Here is a 20,229-nt window from a genome sequence, read left to right on the forward strand (position 1 = left end):
TTTATATTCCTGTATCCTGCCGATTAAATACAATCAAGTGATTCTGGTGCAACGAAAAAAAAAGAAAAGAAAAGAAAAGAAAAGGAAAGAAAGAAAGAAAGAAAGGAAAGGAAGGAGGGGGGGCTCGAAACTAAGGTTTTGAGTTAGCCCAGAAAAAGTAACAGGTTTCAACCCATATCTCGATTTCAAGCTGGGTTGAAACAGGCCTAATATCCTTGATTGGAGGTTTACATGCTTTAAATAAAAAAGAAATAATATCCTGATGATCCACAATCAGCTACTAGCGTATGATAGCTAGCTAATATAATTAAGTAAAAGAAGAAATTGCAAGAAAGTCCATAAGCCGTATAAGAATTAGAAAAAGCCCCAACTAATAAAAAACTTTCTAATTACAACAGATACATCTTGGACTTGGCTGATGGCCTGCATTGTTTGGGCTTTGGCTTCCAAAGCTTGTTATATTTGTGTAGCCAATCCATGGCTACTGTATCTCACCTACTGTTGTTCTTCTCCTCTGGGAAACTTACAGTTGGTTATTTCACCACTTGTCTCTTCAATGGATTCTTGCTTGATAATATTCCATTCCCTGAACTTAACTCACATTTTAAATTGAATTCTTAATCTGACATTGTCCTTGTTTGCAAACCTTTTGGGTCGATTTGGTAGTGCAGGAGCTATTAGAAAGAGGAATTTCCATCATTGCTTCACAATTATGAATATCAACCCAATATCTCTTACTCTCCTTCGCCATTGCTCTATGTTTGATGAGTATTGAAGGCGGCCTCCGAACGATTACCTATGAAGTTCTTCATGAGGAATCTTAGATCAGCATTGTGATTCTTTTGGATGATTTTCTGTATGATTTTCTTTTTTATGTACCTTTAATCGGATCTTTTCTTGCCTGCAAGCTTGTGGTTACGCTCTTATCATTCTTATTATATGTGTCTTTGGTGCTCTTTTCACCGCATGTTCCCCTAAATGCTGGTTTCTCTAACTCACAAGTATTTAACTCCTTAGGTCCCAACTGTCAATTCCTGATCTTCACAACTATCTGATGTAACCATGTAAGGATTAGGTCTACTAACCTTAACCTTAGTGGGAAATGAGCCGAATATGGTTCCTGGTGTTGTTAAATAACAGCTATGAACTCTTAACTTCCAGTATTCAAAAAAATAGAAAATCTGTGAACTTCAAAATTTTAGTGACAATGATTCAGAAGCTTCTACATTCAATGCAATGTTGTGAAAGTTTGTGGAGATAAACTTGGTGAACAGGCCAATTATGATGTGCTGAAATGTGATGAAATTTATTCGTCATCCTCATTGAGTTGGTTGAACCTTTCTTACATGGTTTTTGATGTTCTTTTGTCTCCAGGAACCTTGCCTTCTTTCACAGATTCGGATTTATAATAAGTCTGTTCTTGAATGGGAAATTGCAGTTGGCTTGCGTTACAAGGTAAGGCAATTGAACTTGCCTTTGATGCATTGAATATACATATCTTTCTATATTATTTTGTTCTCATCAGTGCTAAGATTAAGTTGATGTTCAGCGGCAGGACTCCAAGGGTGAAAACATCACTAAGAACAAGTATTTGGGATTTGCATATACACCTTGACATAAATTGATTGATAGTGAAAAAGGGTTGTCCAGGAAAATACAAGAACAAAAACTGCAGTCTGAGGGAACTCCTTGGAACTAGACCTTCGAAGACTTCATGTTATTGATAGAGAAGGTGCCAGCGTTGTGAAAACACCCAACTCTCTTGCAGGGCCACCAACAACATTATTAACACCTGAAATCTACTGGAATAGGACTGCCAACTCTGCAAATTCCCAATCGTTAGACACATCCTCAGTCTTGGAGTCCAAATACAGTACTGTTGACAATCTCAAAAATTGGGGATGAAAACTTTAAGAGTTGCAAGCCAGATGTCTATATGAGGGAAGGGCGATGATTTTAAGAGCCCCATTACTGAATCGGAGATCACTCCAGAACTTTAATTTAGGACATCTGCGGTATTAGTTTATTGTATGGTTATAGAATATTTATGTACAGATGTGGCACTGAGTATGGAGTTGCAGACTGACCAGACAGCTTGAGAGAATATTACATTTGTTAATCTGATATATTCAGATTCCAAATTGAATTGATGCTTATTTTGTAATACCTCGAAGGTTTCTCGCTTATTTCCGTTTTTTCTGCAAATTTCCTTAGAACTTGCAGCTCTTATTTATGCTTTCAAGGGCTTTGAAGTCTAGATCAATTCTGAATTGTTGATTGTGCTGTAATATTCACATTTCTTATTCAAAATGCATATCTTGAACTTATGAATCAAGGCACTCTAGCATCTGGTAGCCCGTAAATGCCACTTATTGGCTTCAGGTGCTTTTAATCTTCAGGAACTTGCATATGAATAATTGAATATACAGTTACTTATAATTGGACAGTTGGTTTTTTCATGTTTGATTTATTCTTCGAGTGATTGTTTCCTCTTTCAGCCTGAGGCATTCATAAAGGTTCGTCCACGTTGTGAAGCCCCTCGACGAGACATGGTGTATCCTATGAACTACACCCCGTGCCGCTATGTCCGAATATCGTGCTTGCGTGGGAATCCAATAGCTCTATTTTTTATTCAGGTTATACTTGGAAACAAGATGGTCATTTTATTTCCTGCTTTTTAGTTCGTTTATTTATAGTATTTCCCCCCCTTTGTTCTGCTAGTCTATTTGTTTTGGATTAGCATGCAATTGCTTAGAAGGACATCTCACATCTATGCAACAAGTATAAGCTGCAAAATAAAAGCTCGAAACACAGATGTATCCGTATATATATTTTTTTAATAACAACTATGTTGTTCCTATCGGCTATCACGTTTATTCAAGCACGACTATGATTACAGTTCCTCTTTATGGCAGTACATATAAAGTGTATTCTTTTCTCAGATGAAGATGAGCTTTCTCCCTCCTTCATTGACCATTCATTCTATTCTCACAAAAAGAATGAAAATACAAGAAAATGGCAGTCGCCTAGTGAAACTTGGTGGTGGGGTGATGAGGTTCAAGCTGTTATTAAGGCTAAGAAATCTAGTTTTAAGACACAACAAAGAACTAAGGATGAAGAAGATTTTAAAAGGTATAAATTTTCTAGAAATGAAGCTAAAAATATGATAGGAAAAACAAGTGCACAAAAATATGAGGATCTTTGTAACAGTTTAAGCACAAAAAAGGGAAAAAACTATATATGAAGTAGCTAGAATGAGGGAAAAGAAGATATTTCAACCATGTCAAATGCATTCAAAGTGAAGATGATAAATTACTAATAAGGGATCCCTGGAGAGGAATTTTTTCAGTAAGAAGAACGAAGAAATGGGCAACTCCATTCCCATTTTCCCGATTAGGCAACTGGCTTTGAAGGATGTTTTTCTCCTGTGAGGCTACAGAGATCAGGGTGATAATAGGTAATGGGTCGGCTGGAGACTGACAACCCCACCAAGAAAGGAAATCAGCAGCCGTCTGGTCTGAGGTATGTATCCTGACTCTAATTTAATAGAAGTCCGACATATAACGGGAGGTTTTCCAGGTCGCAGTCATAGATAAGGGAATCCCACCAGCAGATCTACGACCACCTTCGCCTGTACTCAAGAACATTTTTTTGCACCGATTTTGCAAAATAATAGATTCCTTAACTCATATAAGATATACACGTTACACAGATGACTTACTCTCGGCTATCACGCTTGGATTCCTGGATATGTAGATATAGCACAATTGTTGAGCATGCCACACTGCATCATTTGGCAAGAGTTGGGATGGGATTTGGAAGCCATAATAGCAATGACTCCTTGTCTTGGACCAGAAATGCCATTGCTGGATATAAGTGTGCCGCAACACTTGTCTAATTCTGGTTAGAAGAAGGCAGTAAAGAAATCAAAGGAGACACAAGAAAGGAGGAGGTGGAAGACGAGCGCAATGGCGGAAGGTCGAGAAAGTGGGGGGTCCGTGACGCCTAAATTATTAGAGTTTATGGTCCTAATCAGAGATGGGTCCATTGATCTGCCCTCTAAAAGAGTGATAGATGGATAGACCACAGCCTAGGATTCGAGTATGACCTCTTATCTAAGGGCAACCATTCCTAATGCAGACAGTTCTCATTGGCACCATTGGGGGTCCCCGGGGTTTTCTGAATGATCATCTGTTCTTCCTGCCATTCTCTTCACTACTGTCTGCAAAGAACACCCGGGGGAAAAAGATACAACAAAGCAAAGTTAATAAATACTAAACCGCTCCATGGAAAAATCTTAGTGCAGAAAATTCTCTTTATGATTCTTAGTCAATGAAGGCTTCCCATGCAATGCCTCTTTTTTGACCTCCTAGCGAGTGATAAAAGCGTCTCCCTCGATTATGGAACTTCTGTCCACTTCGCAAGTCCATCGGGCTGGCAAAGGCTAGCATAAGCAAGCGTCCCTAGTTCCGTTCCACGTGAAGGTTTGCAAGCTATGGACTTCAGCTCACCAGAAGTGGAGACGGTCATGGATGATTCGTCAAAATGTCTTACAAAAGCCAGCACCATGTCCCGGCCTTTGATGATAACGACATACTAAACTAGAAGCTTGCGACCTTGAAGGGAAGGGAAACATAAATTATTAGAAGCTTGCAACTAGAAGCGACTTGAGATAACTAATACCTGCACCACCTAACCCTAGGAATAAGGAAGGGCTGAATAGAAAGGGGAAAGAAATGTGCCCACTATTACTGAAATGATTAGAAGCTTACGTGATAAAGGCTATTTCTATCTCCTATATTCAATACAACAAATAAATCCTACCCCTTCACCGAAGGTTCTAGCTTTTCATCAAGGCCCGATGACTCTCTATGTTCGTAGTTGTAAGGGAATGTACCCTCTTGCAAGGATTCTTTGGTCCCAAGGGGACCTCTCTTTCGATCATTCTCCACACTTTTTCTAGGAGAAGAAAAGAACCTCTTTGTGTCCATGAAGTTAGATCTCTAACGAGTGAAGAGTAGCACCGTTACAGGTCTCCTAAAGACTTAGATGAGTAGCCAGGCCAGCAATAGTCGTTCCCCTTGTCTGGTTCATATTAGGAATCACTATCATAAGAAAAAGTTTTTCCAAGGGATAGAGAGGGGTTCGAGGAAGAGGAAAACAAACTCCTGAAGTACCTAGAGGGCAAGTTCTATTTCATACAGAATCACTTCCAGGATGCCATGAATTCAATCTCTCTTGACAGTGGCCCTTGTCTGCCTCGCTATGCATGGGTGTACCCCCCCAACTCTTGTGTTGACGTGCTCCTGTGTTGGTGTGAGTAAATTTGGGAATCATAGAGGGCGGATTACCAACGGAACCCCAAACATGAGGTGGGCAGTCCTAGTCCCTCGAGTACCTTTGCATGGCTCGAGCCATAGGAACATTTGCAAAAGTAATGAACGAACCAGCACCACAGTGTCTTGTGCGGCTGCCTTCGGGTGTTGAAAAACTCATTGATTCCCGATGCTGAGCTACTGCTGGTATAGTTTCCAATCTCAACCGTTAATTAAGAGAGACAGAGATGAATACTCTATCTCATCTCTAACTCATTTCTTATATGACCTTGAGAAAAAGAAAAACGATAGCAAGGATTTTTGGGGATTGCTCTCTCTCCTCTCTCGAGATCTCTCTTTTTCTATTCCTTTTTGCTCCCATTTTACTAGTCCAAGCCATGGGATTCACATTCACCTGAACCCAAACGAAGCTAGTACATCAAGACACATCTTATGTTCGGCCATCTCTCAGAGGACTGACAATACAGTTTCCCGGGTGCATCTGTTTGAGTACTAACTACTTGACTCTGTAAGCTAGGACCGGTCAACCTCATAGCAAGGAAGGGAGATGCCAAATCTAACTTGAGTAGAGCTGAAGGAAGAGACAAACAATGGAGGCAAATTTAGCTCTCAGACGGGCTAGGACGTGAGCAGAGGCTATCAATGTAATTTCGTGACTACTTGGTGCGTCTGAAAAATTAAAAGTTCTGTTTATATACCGGTATTCCTCCAATTATATACAATCAAGTGATTCACCTTCATCTGAGATGGATCTTCCCACTTGCATCCTTCCAATGGTGCTTCCAGCTTTTGCTTTTTTGTTTTTTTCTTTCGTTTTCAAAATAGTTAATTGGATTGACATGTCTGTTGGTTCCTAGTCTGACTTTTTAGGTGCTAAAGGGAGAACTGCGAAGAGTCAACCCATGGCAGGGCGTTTGCGCTATCCATTTTTAGCTGGCTGGCGAAACCATTAGGACAAATTCTCATTTGGAGGGGGGAAAAATGAGACTAAAGAAATTGTCACATGAGGACATTAAAGAGAGAAGTGAGTGTAGGAACGAAGATCCTCCTAAAAATAGAGGACATTAAAGAGAGAAGTGAGTGTAGGAATAGAGAGATGATTAAAGAGAGAGAATCTGTGCTTATCATGGATGATTTAACTAAAGACATTCAAGATGAAGTTCTTTGGTGTAGACTTTTTGTTGATGATATTTTTTTGGTGGATGAGACAGAAGCAGGGATTAACACCAAGTTGGAGTTATGGAGATCAACTTTGGAATCAAAAGGTTTAAAGATAAATAGAACGAAGATGGAGTGTAACTTTAGTTATAATAGGACGGATCGTGAGGCGGTGACAATTGATGAGAGGTAGATTTTGCAAAGTGACTATTTTAGGTATCTGGGCTAAATCATAAATAAAGAAGGCGTAATAGAGAAATAGAGAATGCTGCTTCATAGAGAATTAGAATAGGATGGATGAAGTGGAGAGGGGCATCTAAAGTGTTGTGTGATCAATGTATTCCTTTAAAATTTAAAAGGAAAATTTTATAGGATATTCATATGATTGGCAATGGTGTATGGACTATGGAGTTGAATGTTGGGTAGTAAAGAAACATCATATAGATAAACTGTCTACCCATCATAAGAAAAGGCAAAATGTTTAGAAGTGTATTAACCATCTAATAATATTAAGCTTTCTGGCTGTGGCGTTTTAGATGGTTTTAGCCCCTGTTTTGATTCTTTTCACATTCATTTTTTTTTTCACTAAAGACCTGTTACTCATTCCACACACCCCACACGCCAAAAAAAAAAAAAAAAAAAAAGAACACAGAAAAGTTATTACTTTCTGGGCTAGTAAGAATGATTGATTTGTAGCAGTTGCTAACTCTTTTCTGCTTCTGCAGCAGATGATTATACGTTGATTTTTTTTTTATTTTAAAACTAGTCACTATATATTTATTTACTCTTGGGTTTGTTTTATTTTTTGTGCTATAAGTTTTTCTATTTTACCCTCTTTTGCAGCTGATTGGAGTTTCTGTAATTGGCCTTGAACCAGAATTTCAGCCAGTTGTTAGTCACTTGTTGCCACATATAATTTCGCACAAACAAGATGCTAATAATATGCATCTTCAGGTAGATTGTAATGTTTATGTCATTATTTTATAGTTATTCTAAATCTTCTCCTTCTTTTTGTAGACCATATCTTTGTGACTTTTAATTCACATTAATTCTAGTTGCTTCAAGATGTGACAAAGAGGTTGAACACATTCCTGCCCCAGCTGGAGGTATGCTTATCTGATCATGGTACCACTCTAAGATTGGAAACAAAAGCCGATAATTTTAAAACGTCTTCTATTTTTTTTTTTTTTTTTTAATTAAATTGTTGTGAGCATTGTATTCGACTTTGCGCAGTCAGAATTTGCCAGCTTTCCTGAAGCAGCAGAAACTAACTTGCGCTTCCTTGCGATGCTTTCTGGGCCATTTTATCCAATCCTACACATTGTGAATGAAAGGTCAGTTTTGGCTTTCGTCTCAAGTGAATTTAAATCATTTTTATTGTATGATTATGCTTATTATTGGGTTTGAAGGATTCCACAATACTTATTAATCAACATTGATATCTATCCTATCCTGTTACTTGTTGGACTCATAGCAATTCCAAGTGAGAATGTTCAGGGACAATAGTAAAAACTGTGATGCTTCTATACTCTATAACCCTTCCATTTCTCTCTTTACTTTTCCCTCTTATTGTCATGACCCAAACCTAGATGCCAGGTGAGGGTACAACCCTCATGGGCGCTGATCAAACAGTAGATAACACTAAAAAAATCACACATAATAAAACTCATCAAATTCAAGCCTCAACAAAAATAATCAGCATCAATTTACATCATTCGATGATATTCATCTCCAACAATATCAATCACCTCCATAAACTCATGTCACATGTTAACACAATTCAAATAAGCATAGATCAGCACATCTCAACGGTACAAGCATCCAAACATCACATCATACAATCAAATCACACACCAATGGTGTAATCTCACTATAATCCGCTTACTTTAGCCTGCATGTCTCCTACTTCCACCCTCTGAGCTTTGAATGCTCAAATCAAACACCAATTGCAATAGGTATGCCTCCCACTAATTCAATACCCCACTTTCCCTAAAAGTTAACGAAAGTCAAGAGTCAACCCAAAGAGTTAACCCTCTCTAACGGAGGTCAAACTCTAGGATTCAATCCCCCTCGACACGTGTTATCACCCTTTAGAAGATGAGAATGATTGGTTGAGTGATGAAAGAGTAATTAGATAAATTCTAGCTCACAATGAAACTTCCAGATTTCAATAACTCTGAAGTTACTCTCAATCTGTAGGCCAGATGCTCCTCATTTTCGGATTGTAACCTCTCCCAGGGTTGTTTTACTAACCCTCAAAAGCTGATCATGATCTGACGGGTCGATTAAAAGTAAATAAAGAAATACAAATTCAGATCTCAAAATTTTACAGATTTCATTAATAGGCAAGGGCAGAATTGGAAATAATAAATTATATCACTATCCGACTGTCAAAATTGTCTCAGATTTGAATCGAGTTTTAGTCTAGGGATGATTAACATGTGCTCAAAATTTCAGATTGATCGGATGGCTCAATTGCTTAATTTAAAAAAAAAAACCCTTATATCCAACCTTCTAGAAAAAGGAATCTTAAGTGAAGAACTTGAAAAACTATACTTGTTTCTGGCAAAAATTAGAAATTCAATAGAGAGAAGAACCAGCAGTAGTAATGAGAGAATATTAATGAGAGAACACAATATCTTGTTAGAGAGGATTAATCAATCAGATCAAACATCTGTTTTGTCACCTTCACTAAACACAATAGACTTAAACACTAAAAAGGAAAGGCCTAACCCAATCCTTAACCAATAGGACATTTAAATTGACTAGGAAACTGCAATAACAAGGAAATAAACTCAAAACCGGACTGGACTTATAGATCCTAATCTAGTCCAACTAAAACACTTAATAATGACCAAACTTGGAACCAGTTGAAATCAACTATTGATTTACAGTTCTCCTTTACATCAAATCCACCCCACCATTGGCCCATCGTCCCTCTTGTTTGTAAGCTCCATATGTTCGACCTCCCCCCAGCGGCTCCCGTTGCCGGTAATCCCACCCCTTGGCCTGAGGCTCTCTGACTTCCTCCTCCCTACCTCCAACCTCCTTGAACCCTCCCCTCCCCTCCCCTCCCCCCCCCCCCCCCCCCCCTAAACCTCTCCTCCTGCTCCCTCCCTCCCTCCCTCCCTCCCCCCCTCCTCTCCACCAAAATCTTGGATTAATCCTGCAACTGCCTCCCATCCTTCCTGAGACGGTTTCCCTCTCTTCTTCATCCCCCCTTCCATTATGAATGACCAGAAGGTTGATGTTTGCCTGGTGGGGCTTTTGGAACCAAAAATTGCAAAGTGGAAGAGTTGTCTCATTGGACACTTCCTTCGAAGTTGCCCTCCCTTTCAGATAGTCAAAGCCTCCCTCACTAAACAATGGAGAGCCTTGGGTACCTTTTCTGTGTTCTTTCTGGATAATGGCTTATTCATCTTCAAGTTTTTAAATGAAGAGGATAAGGCGTTAGTCCTTGAAGGTGGCCCCTAGTTAGTCAGGAAGAAGCCGATCTTCTTAAGGAGCTGGGGTTAATAAACTTCTTTGAACAAAATTGACTTCAAAACTACCCCAATCTGGGTCGCACTACCTAATCTCCCCCTTTACTTCTGGTGCCCTCAAGGGCTAAGTATTGTTGGATCCGTGGTTAGCAAATCCTTATACTCCGACTATTGGACTCGCCTAATGGATCGGTTGGCTTTTGCCGCATATGCATTGAAATCTCGGGTGAAGAAGCTCCGCCATCCTCCATTGCTATCTCTAATGATGAAGGCTTCTCCTTTAATCAATCGGTGCATTTTGAGTGGCTCCCTCCTAGTTGTGATTTATGCAAGACGTTTGGGCACTATTCAAAGGTTGCACCCCTAAGGCTCCTCCCCCATCGGAGACAACCCATCTGCCCCCTGAAGTTCCTCTTGACTCTGCCATCCTGCCTCTCTGAGGTAGAAAGAAGCTTTGCCATCACCGGAATCGTAGCAAGATGGTTCTTCTCGGCACTGACGACAATCTCAACTCTCGCCCACTTCCGTTGGTTCCTTTGAACCTCCCCCTTTGTCTGGTGATCCAAACCCCTTCTCATGTCTTCCTCTTCTGACGCTGATGATGGGGAACTGTCAACTAGCCCCCCTTCTCTTTGCCTATCGTTGGTCCACGTCGCTGTCACGTCCACCCGCTCTGCCTCCCCTACTCAAGATCTACACCTTTGTGAGACACCAAAATTCTAAGAAGGATTGAGATGGGATGGTGGGATGGTTATCTCAACCTTAGGCCTCTCACCCACATCTATCTCAACTGTTGAGGAATTCATTCTGAAAATTTTTGGGAGCACAAAGCTGCAATTTCAGTCATAATTTCGTGTTCAATGCCGTAGCCTGTTACAAACTTATATAGAAGACTCAAAACTGACTCAAACGCAAAAAACAAAAGGCCTAACCCAATCATTAACTAATTGGGAAACCTAAATTGACTAGAAAATTGAAATAACAAAGAAAATAGACTCAAAACATGACTCTAACTAAACTAATGAATTAAATCTCGTTTTTCTACTTTCTACCCATATTGTAGGCCCATTGAAGTGGCTCATTACAAAGAAAACCCATGGGATCAAAGGCCCAACGCATACATAACCCAACACAAGGCTTATTTCCAATACAATAGGTCCATTAAATGACTTCTCTGCATCACTTGTAACCCTCCTTAAGATTGACATCAAAAAAACATTTGATTTCGTAAAATGGGACTTCATCCCCAAAATGCTTCGTGATATGTCCTTCCCCCCCCCCCCCCCCAAAAAAAAATTTCATCAATTGGATCCATTCTTGCATCTCTTCCCCTCGCTTCTTCATCCTTGTCAGTTGTAGACCTGCTGGATTCTTTTCCTCCTTTATCAGTATTCGTTGAGGCTTCCCCCTTTCTCACTTTTTCTTTAACCTTGCCCTAGAAATCCTATCTAGATCCATCCAATCCTCCATGGACCTCCATCTCATCTCCCCCCTCCCTAAGTGTAAAGCCTCAAGCTCACTCATCTTGTCTTCGTCGGCGATCTCATGATTTTCTCAAAAGGTAAGTTTGCCAGCAGTCAGTAGTGTCATAGATAGTGGTACCCTTAAAATTCATGTCGATCCAAATCCATTCCCTATGAAGAGGGAGAATACGTCTCCTGCCAGGCCAATAAGAGCTGTCTTTCTTCCAAATAGTGGAAGTGAAGGGACAACAAAAGAACATATATTCTATATCTTCGGATCCATTCTAGCAAAGATTGCACAAAGGGGAAACTTGAATGTGACGGTAGAGAAGAAATAATTGAGTGGGGAAGCAATTGGAAATGGCTCTCCAAACTATGAAATTGTGATGGGGGATATGACCAGAAAACTAGACAATCTTTCACCAGTGGGCTAGAGGATTGTGGGATCTAATAAAATCCCAAGCTAAGGAGGGGCTAATGGAACCTAAAGGGGAGGGAGACCAGATGACTGTCTCCAGTGGTACCAATTATCCAACCCGAAGGAAGTGGTTAGGTCATTAGAGATAGAGGTGTGAGTGACACAGATAGCTTCATGGTATTGTCATAGATTTCGCTGTCCCTACTACTCTTCCTATCGGCATTGCCCACAACGTTGTCTAACATGATTGAACAAAACATGTGGAGATTGATCGATACTTCGTCAAAGAGAAATTGGATATGGGCCTTATCATTGTGCCTTTTGTTCCCAACAGTGAACAACTGGCTAATGTATTTACTAAGGGTTTTAGTAGTAATATGTTTCATCCTATTATCTGCAAGTTGGGCATATGTGATATCCATGCAACTGTTTGATGGGGAGCTATTGTAAATGGGTATTTTAGTCTTGTACTTATTTCTGGAATGTTTTGTTCCATATTATAAATAGAGCTGGACTGTGTCCATTAGACACCATTATTTACTCTCAACATCTTCATGGCGAACTAATTCCATACCTGATAATGAGAAGGTGGAAGTTTTGTCTCAAATCTTTGCACAATGTTTGAGAGTTAAATTGGTTTGATTGAGTGTAGGTTAGATTCCTCCTAAAAGGAGCCAACTGGAGCAATAGCGTTTTTCAAATATATATATATATATATTTTTTCTTTCATATATTTGTTGCTCCACAAGAGGGAGGGCCTCCGCACAATGGTAAGGTTTCTCAATTGTGACATAGTGGTTGCGGGTTCGAGTTGGGACTTGGGAAACCACCTCTCTGTGAAGTGAGGGTAAGGCTACGTACATTATTGATGCTCCCCAGACCCCGTAGTGGCGGCCTTGCGGGTGCCTCGTGCACTGGGTACGATCTTCTTTATATTTGTTGCTCCACAATTGTGCAATAGTCCTCTTGCCCCCTTTTTCTCGTTCCTGTGCTGATCTATATAAATTGTTGACAATATCTCGGCTCTCTTTTCTTAAAGTTATACTTGGAAGAATTATTGGTGGTTAATTGGGTCGGAATGTTGGGCCTTTAAGAAACAACATATTGATAAGCTAGGGGTAGCGGAAATGAGAATGTTAAGATGGATGTGTGGGAAAACTAGAAGAGATAAGGTAAAGAATGAACAAATTAGAGCGGATCTGGGGGTTGCCCCAATTCTTGACAAGGTTCGAGAATGTCGTTTGAGGTGGTTCGGGCATATTCAACGAAGGCCACCAGATGCACCAGTAAGGAGTGACTTGATCCAGATAGGAGGACTCAAAAGAGTTAGAGGTAGGCAAAAAATGACCATAGGAGAGGTTGTGAGGAAAGACGTGAACAAATTACGTCTTGTCCCAAGTATGGTTCTGAATAGAGCAGATTGGAGGGCTAGGAGCTGTGTCTTAATTTGTTAAGTGATTACTATTCTTTTTCCAAACCAAGATTTAGATACTGCAGATAGCTTTGGAGGACCCTGCTGATGGCAATGCCGAAGGTGGGGTCTTTTCTTTAGCTAAGGTTTTTTGATGTACTCTATTATTTTTTCTCTTTTCATTTTAATACAAATCTGATTCTTAGAAAAAAAAAGTGATTACTATTCTGTCTCTTTTAATGCCTTCTTGCTTTCTATTTCTTTGGCTTTGCTTGGATCCATGCAGCCGACCCCATTAAGTTGGGACAAGGCTTTGTTGTTGTTGTTGTAATTGAGATGTAGTACTCTCAGCTGTTTGGTATGAAATTCCCTTGTTCATTTAGCTTTTCATTTTGTAGATGTGGTTGTTGCATCAATAATCTATGCTTATTTTGTGTTGATAAATATCTTAAACGAGTTATTCAGTTTGTAAAAAGGATGTATCTTTAATTTAGGGAAACTGTGAGGGCTTCTGGAAACATTTCTGATTCAGATACCTTGAAGAACAGCCAGGCTTCAACATTAACCGTTTCCTCTAATTTTGAGGTGAATTCTTGTTTATTTATTTTGTTCTAATTGGAAGCCTTTTTGAGTCAATTAGTTTTGTCCTGTTTTTTTACCCAATGCACAATTTCATTTATTCATTTTGTGCTTTTATTTAAATGAGCTTGCATACACAGTGACATTATTTTCTTTAAATACTGATTTTATATACAATTGAAGAGACCTAACCTTCCTAGCCCTAGCCTTTGTACTAATGTTTTATGATTATTTTTGTCCTTCCAGAGTTTACAAAGTATTGACTTATTATGAATCATTATATTATTATTCTAGTTAATTTTTGTAGAGTTTCATTAGTGGTGGAATTTTTATTTTTGGGTTGAGTCTAGAAATTTATTGATGAAAAGGTCCTCTATGCATTAGATGATCTCTGGAGATGGAGCATAAAAAAAGTCCATTTAATGGGAAATTCTAATCACCTAAGGATTAGGGTTAGTACTTTGAAAAGCTCATGTAAATCCGAAATCTCAGGGATTAGGAACCAAATTAGAATTTCAAAAAAATTAAGTAGCTGAGGAAGTTCAGATGGTCATGAAAGTCTGGTTGAATGGTCAATTTGGTAATTGAAAAAACCCAAAAGATTGACTAAGATCTAGTGCTATTGGAGACCTGATTGAATTAGGAAAATTGGATCCAGATTAAAAAGTAAACCAGAATTGGTAAGTACCTGATTTAGTAACTTACAAAATTAGGAACGGCTAATAGAAAGTGTTGATTGTAAGATGTAGCTCAAGTGGGGGTTGAATTGGAGTTGACAAGAGTTAAAAGCTAATTTGGAGACTGTATGCAAACATGTGTAACTTAAATAAAAAAAAGGGGAAAGACACAAGTTATCTAGTGGTTTGGCCTCAGCCTACTTCTACCAATGATCATGATCTCGGTTTCGGACCTGGTTCCGACACCAAGACGTGCCAGATCTTGTTTCAAGGTTTTGACACTGGGTTTCGACTCTGAGTTTTGTTTCAGCCAGTCCCTAACCGAGACAATTTGGAGATTTGGTCAGTTTCAAATGAGATTTAGTTCCATTGACTTCCACTACTTAGAGGTACACCACTTTAGGCTTTCCACTACTAATTGGCTTTCTCCGTTACCAATCAAACTGTTACACAATCCCGTTTATCCTTTCCTCACCAATCAAACCGTTACACAATCCTGTTTATCCTTTGTGAGGGATAACTTGTTGTTTTCCCAGGTTCTCAACAAACGCGCTTGTTTCCCAGGTCTCATAACTTAGCCTAGTTGTTTTATGGCTCGTAACCTAACCTTTACAAACTCACAAAGGAGTTTCCTTGGCTTTTTTTGGAAACTAATTACGAAGATATGGTAAAGGTACACATGGAAATGCTTAGGATACATGCGAAATGCGAAATAAAGTTTTGAAAAGAAAACACTATAAATATATAATATGTAAAATATATCATATATAAAGAGGAGAATAAAGTATGACGAAACAAGTGCATTAAATTGATAATATATAATAAAGGATGTGGTTACTTGCCTGCATAATTCTAAATATCCTCAAAATTTCCCAGTTTCGACTGAAATATCCTAGTCTAGTAGAGGGTTGAAATAAAACCATAGGTCAAAACTCAAATGTAACTGGTTTCGAGAAAATTTCCCATGTTTTGCATGGTTTGACCAAACTGGTCCAACCCATACTATATAGTCACTTATTTCCTGGAATACACACATTGCTTCCCATATTTCGACACAAACTCCTAAGTTTCGTGAGTTTCAGCCAAGAAAGGGGAATTTGGCCACCTAACTTCAAATTTGCCTCGAGTTCTTGCAAATTGTTTCCACTATTTTGCATTTTCAACCAAACTCGAGCTAAAGAGACGTCTTTGGAGCTTCAAGGTAAACCTATTTTTCCCCGAACTTTTTTTTGTTCAACATAGTTGTAAACATAGTAGGATTCTTTCAAAGCAACCATGTGTGCCGCCTTCACATCCTCACAATCCCAATGAGCCATTCCCTAGGTTGGGATACCTGGAAAATGTTGATGATGAGTCTTGTAGATGGGCAATGATGGACTTTCAAAACATTTGGGCTCAAAACATGTCATGGGACTTATATGTGTTGCATTCAGAGGAGAAGTTACGATATACACAATAGTACGCAGCTCGTGGATTGTTCCTGCCTAGACACTCCACCTAGGATTGAGTGGTGAAAGTTGTATCCCTATCATCTAACATTATTGCTTGCTTTGCAAATCTAAAGTATGTTTTACTTATTTTAATAGCTTATTTCCAGTTCCAGTATGTAAGTTATATGTAGACTTAGGCTAGTGTACAATTTACTCAACGTACACTAGCAAACTTGGGTCAACACCGTAAGTAACATTTTGGGTGTTTTTTATGAAACTAGTTCATGGATTAGGTTAGAAATGTCAAAAATAGGCTGTACACAAAAAAATTTGAAACAAAAAATGGGAGAATGATTCGGCTTGTCTAATATGATAGTGGCCTCCTTTACTTATAATGAGAGATTAGGGTTACAACTAGCATAAGGAAGCGTTATAGGTCTATATACATCGAATCTGGACACTTTAACACTCTCCCTCATGTTAGAGCATATATATCATGTATGCCCAACTTGTAAAGGATGAAAACCTTACGATATAAACCTTTCGTGAACACATCAGCTAGCTGGTTCTTTGAGGTGACAAACGGAATGCAAAATGGAACATTATTTCAGCTTCTGCTTGATGAAATGCCAGTTGATCTCAATATGCTTGGTCCAGTTGTGTTGAATTGGGTTATGAGTGATATTGATAGCAGCCTTATTGTCACAATAGAGCCGTATAGGACCAGCTGTAACAATCTCAAGATCACTAAGTCGATCCTTGAGCTAGAGGAGCTCGCAAATCCCCTAAGTCATGGCACGGTATTCTGCCTCAACATTGGACCTCGAGATCACATATTACTTCTTGCTCCTCCTGTTACCACTCCGAAAACTACAATGGCCAGAGGTAGAGCAACGATCATCAACAGAACCTACCCAATCAGCATCAGTAAAGGCTTTGAGTCTGGTATTGGCATATTGCTATTGTTTGAGAACAACAGTCCCTTTCCTGGTGCATATTTCAAGTATATCAGGATAAGGCACACTGCATCAAGGTTGGTGGACAGCAGAGCATGAAGGAATCAACTTAATCCCTACTGCATATGCAATGTTTGGATGATTTGAAAAAGATAAATCAGCTTGGTATCAAGTTGCTAATAACTTTCTCAATCAACTCGGTCTCCACCATCATTGCCAAGATGATGATTAGCCTCAATAGGAAGTCTGTGGGTTCACACCCAAGCATGCCTATATCACTAAGAAGATCCGAGACATATTTCCTTTGTGGGATGAAAATGTCCTTGTCAAATTGAGCGACTTAAATGCCAAGAAAATATTTAAGAGGGCCTAGATCCTTAATCTCAAACTCTGTTGCAATTTTAGCTTTTGATCTTGGAAATTTCATCATCATCATTCCCTGTGATCACTATATCATCCACATAAACGATAGGGGTAGTAATTTTATCACCATTATGCGTGACAAATAAAGTATGATCGGCCCGACTTTGTAACAAAAAATGCAGCATAGCCTTGATGAACCAACCAAACTTTGAACAGGAAAACTTTCCCAATAGTGGATGGAGACTCAAAACCTGGTGGGATGTCAATGTAGACCTCTTTTTCCAAATCACCGTTTAAGAAGGCATTTTTAATGTCTAACTGTTGGAGATTCCCCCCAAGGTTGGCAACACACAATAGGAGAGCCCAAACAGAGTTCATCTTAGCCACTGGAGCAAAGGTCTCTTGGTGTCATCTACATATTCATTGTCAGAATGCTATTGAGGCCACCAACCACCTTTCCTTTTTCCGCCCTTTCTCCTCCTCTGTTTGGAAGAGAGTCCTTTGCTGTTGTTGGCCATCTAGTAGGCATATTCTCCCCTTCAACAAGGAATGGATTTGGATAGAGATGAATTTTGCTGACTCCTCCATTTGCCACACCATGGGCAAGCTGGTCTTCTGCGTGGCCATCAACAACATTTGGATGTAGCGAAACCTTTTAAATAGACTTCCAACTCCAGCTTTTTGGATAAGATTTAGAATGCCATCTACTTTGATATTAGCTTTAAGCTTAGATAGTTCCGCCACTGCCGAACATGCTCATTGTTGCTTCGTGGGGTCTCCCAGGTGGTATTGTTTTCCCCCCTTGATGGAAGGATCTATATTACCTGACTGAGACACAGGAGGTGGATCCAGGAGCACTGATTGCTGTGGCGGGACGCATGCAGGCCGTTTCTCCTTGCAGGAATATGTAAGTGAGCCCCCTTGACTGCTTTCCTTGAGAGGTGGTTCCCCCTTAAGACAAACATCCTCCCCCTCAAGATGAGTAGTGTCAATGACAAAAAGAGAAGGAAGCTCGGACATAGTATTCTCCCCCTCAAGAGGTGACTGAAAATAGGGCTCAGATTCATGGATAGTGATGTCCATGGTAGCAAAGAGCCACTAAGAATCTGAGAATTTTTTTGGGGGGGGGGGGGCTGTGAAAGCATTTGTTGCCCTTTTGGGTAGTGGCATTGCCAAGAAAAAGGCAATAGAAGGCACGGAGATCAAGTTTAAAACGCCCAGTGGTAGAGTTGTGATCATAATAGACACAACCAAAGACCCTAGGGGTAACATGGGACACAAGGGAGGGGCCTGGGAGACGGCTAATAGGAGTTTTGAAGTCAAGAACACTGGGGGGAACCCTGTTGATGATATAGGCAGCAGTAAGGACTGCATCCCCTAATAAGGTTTCAGAACCTTCATGGTAAACATGAGGGAGCAAGCGACGTCCGGAAGATGATGGTTCTTCCGCTCAGGAATACCATTATGTTCCGGAATGTGAACACAAGAGGTCTGAAACACAATCCCCTGACTATCCAGGAATTGGTGAACACTAGCATCAAAATATTCAGTTCTATTGTCACTTTGTAAGATCCGAACCTTGGCAGCAAACCGGGTCCGGGCCATGGTGAGGAATGACTTGAAGTATTGAAACGCCTCAGATTTATGACGAAAAAGAAAGACCCATATTAAGTGGGTGCAATTGCCAATAAATGAAATTAATCATCGGTAACCATCATGGGTGACAACCTGGGTTGGGCCCCATACATCAGAATGAATAACAGAAAAGGATGCTCACTTTTATTAAAAGAAATAGAGTAAGAGGTTCTAGTATGTTTAGCAAGTTCACAAGTTTCACAATGAAAATTCTCAGGACTACAATGCTTTAATAAATGTGGAAATGAAATGTAAAGTGCGAAAGGAAGGATGACTGAGGCACTGATGACATCGGTGCACTTGTTGAAGGACACTAGAAACTTGAAGAATGAGCAGAAAGAGGGTTGTGCACAGCAGTGGGGGCTGATTCCAGATGGTACAACCTGTCCTGTACCCTACCATAGCCAATCATTGTGCTCGTCATTAGATCCTAAAAAAGACATTGGGTTGAATGAAATGAGACAACCATTGAGTTCTATGGTAAGAGGTAAATAGATAGCAGGTTTGTACAAAGTGTAAGAACATGAAGAACGAAGGATAAAGTATTAGTGGGAGAACATTGGACAAAACCTTTACTAGAAGTAGTAGATAAGGAGCCATCGACAACCCGAATTTTATCCTTTCTAGACATGGGGAGGTAGGAACAAAACAAGTCTGAGGAGTTAGTAATATGTTCAGAGGCATTGGAATCAAGTAGCCAAGAGGGACTAAAAGAAGGTGCAGGAGATGTAAAAACATGGAAAATACCTGCCTGAGCGAGATGGGAAGCTAGTGCAGGGGTTAGTGTCCCAGGTTGGACATCATGCGTTGTAGGGCTTGTAGCTGATCTGAGGAGAAAGGCACAATTGAAGACGAGCCAGTAGGTGGAGGAGCAGGGCCAAGAACAAAACCATCAGTAGTCGTATAGAGATGAGACTAGGGCTAGGTAGATCCTTGTTTCCCACCACAGCCTCCTCCCTTAGGGAGACCATGTAGCTTCCAATAGGTCTCCTTAATGTGACGGGGTTTACCACAATAACCTCATTTAATTGGTTCCATGGTTGGTGTGGTAGGTTTAGTAGAGTCAACACTAGTAGGAGTAGAGTCCAAAGCAGAGTAGGGAGGAGTCACTATCGGCATCAGAAAAGCACGATGGCGATCCTCATGTTGCAGCAGATTATAGGCATGTAGTAGAATAAGAAATGTATCACAACCAAGGATCTGAACACGAATCGTATTGTATGTCGGATTCGGATTGAGGCCAGTGAGAGTCATAAACACGCTCTATTTCCGTTCCTTCTGGTAAGCTTTGGCATCCGGTGCACAAACTATGGGAATAAGA

The 20,229-nt window shown here is 39.9% G+C and overlaps 1 protein-coding gene across 5 annotated transcripts in view; it reads left to right on the forward strand.

Moving 5' to 3' along the window:
- LOC122080099 overlaps positions 1 to 20,229 on the forward strand; it is a 145,551-nt gene that overhangs the window by 2,643 nt on the left and 122,679 nt on the right. For all 5 annotated transcript variants that reach the window (XR_006140602.1, XM_042646981.1, XM_042646980.1 and 2 more), the window contains exons 3-8: positions 1,375 to 1,455; positions 2,499 to 2,636; positions 7,338 to 7,448; positions 7,550 to 7,600; positions 7,728 to 7,828; positions 13,763 to 13,853. Coding sequence is in view for 4 of the 5 variants with exons in the window: in XM_042646981.1 (XP_042502915.1) it covers positions 1,375 to 1,455; positions 2,499 to 2,636; positions 7,338 to 7,448; positions 7,550 to 7,600; positions 7,728 to 7,828; positions 13,763 to 13,853 (573 nt within the window). In the remaining variant the exon portion in view is untranslated. The remainder of the gene's footprint in view (positions 1 to 1,374; positions 1,456 to 2,498; positions 2,637 to 7,337; positions 7,449 to 7,549; positions 7,601 to 7,727; positions 7,829 to 13,762; positions 13,854 to 20,229) is intronic.

This window comes from Macadamia integrifolia, chromosome 5, assembly GCF_013358625.1.
Source record: "Macadamia integrifolia cultivar HAES 741 chromosome 5, SCU_Mint_v3, whole genome shotgun sequence".
Taxonomy (NCBI): Eukaryota; Viridiplantae; Streptophyta; class Magnoliopsida; order Proteales; family Proteaceae; genus Macadamia; species Macadamia integrifolia.